Below are 4,584 nucleotides of genomic sequence, written 5' to 3' on the forward strand. Positions count from 1 at the left end.
TTAAAATTTTTTAGTTAAAAAAAAAATATATATACACTATATTTTAAAGCGTTTAAAATACATTAAAAATTATATAAGAAATTAAAATAAATATAAAGTACTTAAAATGTTTTTCTATTTAACAAATCTTAAATAGAAATTGCCTTCTAAAGAGTGTTGTAAGAATCATCTTTCTCTTATTTTTTTTAATGACAGTTTGTAATTTTACCTAATAGTTATTATGCATTAAAATTTCCTATAAAATCAAGATTAAAGTAGAAAAGTTATTGTTTATTTTTAAGAAATAATTGTTTTACGAAATTATGTAACATATTAACTTAACATCAGTTTAATGTATCCACTTACCATTCTTTTAACTGTTGAAAGGATGTTTTATAATGGAAATATATGTAGAGAATTAATAAATATCGTTTTAATATACATAATAGCTCAAAAATTAGTTAACTAAGATTATCGAAGAATTTAATTAATCAAATTTTAAAGAATTTGATATAAAACTGTATATAGAGTAAATACCGTATATCATGTATACACAGTACAGTTTTATTAAATTCGATTCTATTGATTTAAAACTTTATAACAATACATTTTTATATTAAAAAATTATTAAAATGTTTTATGACATTTTTACTATTAATAAAAACGAATATAACAATGTTGTATTTAAAATGTTAATTGATTTTTGGGCCACAAACTGTATATAGACTAACATTCTTGTGTACGAATTATAAACTTAAGGAATAGTCAGTAAAAATCTAATACTAATGAAATTAAAATGCTTTAATTCGTAAAACAAATTAGAATATCCGTTTATTCTGTCAAATTTGAAAAATTACAATTTTTAGTCAAGTTGATAAATGAATTTCAGTAAAAGAACTCGTTTATCATACAATTTATCATCCATCAATTTTCTTAAATTTATAATTTATGCATGATGTAGTCGGTAGATAAAATATATTTTATCTCTAATTGCACATAAGAAAATCTTAAATCAAAAATTTTAAAACTTTATCTATCTACTTAACTGACTTCTAAATATATAAATGTCAAGATAGATATAAATGAAAAAAGATGACATTTACTGCTTACTAATTGAAATCTAAAAATGGGAAAATTTCAGTTCTTTTAGTTACACATAACTGTAAATTTTGTTAATAAAAAAATTATTTAAAAATAGTTTTAAGGTATTATGATTAATCTATGTGTATTATGTAATACTGTACAAATATTTATAATAGATATATGTAGATATAAAAGTTAAATATGAATGATACAGTAAAACTTTTTTAAAACGACCACCCCAAAACTTACGTCTTGTCAAATGGGTGACGAAAATATAATGGATACAGAGGACTATACTGTATCCAACAGTAATACATAGTATTATATGTAATATTTTATTATAAGATTACATAGGCCATACTGTTAAAAATGCCGTGTTGATTAAATTAACATTATATTGCAAGAAAATTTATTTACTAATACATCACATGTAATTCTGCATACTGTACTGTACATTACATACAAGAAAATGTAATGTACACAGTCTTAAATAGACATTTTCTTTCTCTGTTTTAACTTTTTTGATAAAGTAATGCCTTCAATATTGCTTTTTTATTTGGTCAGATTCCTCTTTTAGACCAGTGGATTTCAAAAACCGCCCAGATTTATCGCCATCAATTACAATTTTATCTATCCCAGCAGAATATTAACAGTAAAGTATGTATATTCTGCACATTAGGACCGAATAAGAGAAAATAGAGACATCGAAGTTGAATAAAAAGATCAAGACGATTTTTTTTTTGCATCTAATTCAACAGTGTATCTTGTACATTATTTTATATTGAACATGTACTGTACATGATCATGGTTTCGATTTTTATCATCCCATCCAGGATGATAAAACTGGTGTCTCATGAAAGATATTTTTTACGAAGGGATTATGTGTCCAGGTGGTTATTGGTAAAGTAAAGAAGTGAGTGGGTGGTTAAGGACGTTTTAAAAACAATGAGTCCTATGGAATAAAAATTCTATTTTAAGAAAACCTGAAAATCTAAAGAAGTGGTTGGCATAAAGGGGTAGTCACTCTGGAGAGGTTTTGCTATATATATTAAATATTTATTAATTCTCTTAAAAATAGTATAAACTACAGTAGTGTTTTATATTTTATATTTATTAAGAATGAAAAATCATAGTATTAATATTACTAGAGTTTATAAAATGTTATTTCTTACATTTTGCAACAAACTTCTACACTAAATTCATTCAAATAAAAACGTGCAATGTATTTTGATCAAGATGTTACTTATTAAATCCTGATGATGTATTGATTTTGTAAGCTGTTAGAGTCGATTAATGACATTTGTTATGTAGTAATAATATAATTTACGCTCTCATCGAACTCTTCGATTTGTTAACAAATGTAAAATTTAGCAATCAATAATTTAATATGAAGAGAAAGTAATTATTTCGAGCTTTGGTGATGAGTCGGTGATGGGAAGAATCTTAAGTTGGATTGAGAGCCAATTCGAAGTAATTGAGACGAGAATGATATAGATAATTGGTCATAATTTAATAAAAATTCTAAAGAGCAAGGTAATTTAATATGTTCAATAGAAATTATATATAATATTTTCGATTTAATTTTACTTATTAGTTTTACATTGAAAATTAAAATATAAATTGATTCAAAGGAATAATCTATTGTTTTTAGCCCTTAATATTGTTTAACATTTAGTCTAGATCAAATAGACACATATACATACGGGTTTATCACACCAGTGAACGAGATTAATTTACAAAATCTTTAATTATTATTTAACACCTTATTAAATAATACTCTTCAATAAATTACGACTCTTTTTAACATGTATATAATATAAAACACTCAAAATGCATTCCGGACTCAATACGTTTTTCTTCAGTTGGTGTTCATACACCAACAGAAGAAGGACATATTAATCTCGTTCACTAGTGTGATAAACCCGTATGTACTGTATGTGTGTCTATTTGATCTAGACTAAGTGTTATATAAATTGATATTATTTTTTTTTTAGAAGAGTGTTAAAAATTTTTGATTTGTTCGAATAATTTCTATGTGCACTTGCGATACTTTATAAGCTTGTTATTTTATTTTCATTATTATAAACATTCATGCTTTAAAGAAATTTTATTTATGAATTTGATAATGATGATGGAACAACTTAGTGCATTTATAGTGTTTAGAAAGTTGGTTTAAACTAATTAATACTCTTATTGTATGACGAACTCTCTTTAAATATATAAAAGTAACTGAATAAATATCTGATTTTTACAGGGTAATGTTAAGAACTGTCAGCTATAGATTGCATGGTCTAGTTCCAGCCTCCTACATTTGTGCAGACCGCTATGATAGAGAGGCAGTTGTTAGGTCTTTAGCTGATGAGGCTACGTTGAAACCTCGATTGGTTTTAGGACAGCTACCTTCTACACCGGACGAATTGCTCAAATTAGATCAGGTTAGTCTCAAATGATAAATAAATAAATAAAATATGCATTTTAAAATATTTATTATTTTATTTAGGTATTTATCAAGTCCGAACTTAAAGTAGGTGTTGTCTATGTCAAAGAAAATCAATCCACTGAAGAGCAGATTTTAGATAATACAAATCACAGTCCATTGTTTGAGGAATTTCTTTCAGTTTTAGGAGACAGAGTTCGTCTTAAAGGTAAGTAAAAATAACTAACTTTTTTATAATTTATGTTACGTAAAGTTTAGGTTAAAGTAATTTCTTGAATTTTTCATAATAATTTCAAATTATTATCGGAATAATAAAGTATAAAATTGATGTTAATGCTTCTATATGAAAAAATATGTAACAAAGTCGTCAGTGTAATTAAAGTCTAAACAAATTTCACAAAATAATGAAAAAATTTCATTTTGGTACTTTTCGTATAACCTAATTTTTACGAAAGGTAATTTTAATATTTTTACCTTAAAAATTAACGAACGTATTAATCACCAAGAAATTAATACGATCAAAATTAAAGATGCAATTTTTTATTATTAATAAATATATGAAAATATTTTAAAAGATTTATTATTTGTGTATAAATTAAACTACTAATTATTACGATCTTCTTGAAGCGTGAATCATTAAAAATATATTTATGATATAAAATTAGGATCGGAACTTCGAAACTGTAATAAATTAAATTAATTTTTCTACAGTTTGAACTTTTTCTTATATTTAATTGCAATCATTTCAATTCATTTAACGTTCGTGTTAATAGATTAATAAAATTTTAATATTGTAATATAATTATAATTTAAAATATTTTAAATTTTCTTCTTGTTTTTATTTGTGTAAACCGTTCTATTTAAAGTTTTTAATACATTTTAAATAGGATTTTATTATTTTGAACTATGTTTTAGTTGTTTAAAGAAGATATTGAAATTCACATTTATTGTAATATCAGGCTTTAGTTCTTATTGAAAATCATAGTGGAAACTGATTTACATAGATCTATAGGAATTTTTGTTTTTTAAATTTATATAATGCCTAACGGCAAGCAAGAATTTTCCTTTTAGTTTTCGCTTTTATA

The 4,584-nt window shown here is 24.1% G+C and overlaps 1 protein-coding gene across 1 annotated transcript; it reads left to right on the top strand.

Annotated features, from left to right (window-relative positions):
- Positions 1–3,227: 3,227 nt before the first annotated feature.
- Positions 3,228–3,707, top strand: LOC111617613 (rap1 GTPase-activating protein 1-like; the record flags this gene model as incomplete). Its single annotated transcript, XM_023358886.1, has 2 exons — positions 3,228–3,497; positions 3,563–3,707. Coding segments are annotated over exons 1-2 (322 nt in total), but the record flags the coding sequence as incomplete, so codon positions are not given.
- Positions 3,708–4,584: the final 877 nt, after the last annotated feature.

The sequence above is a fragment of the Centruroides sculpturatus genome, unplaced genomic scaffold, assembly GCF_000671375.1.
Source record: "Centruroides sculpturatus isolate CEXI.00-Female unplaced genomic scaffold, Cexi_2.0 scaffold2539, whole genome shotgun sequence".
Classification (NCBI taxonomy): Eukaryota; Metazoa; Arthropoda; class Arachnida; order Scorpiones; family Buthidae; genus Centruroides; species Centruroides sculpturatus.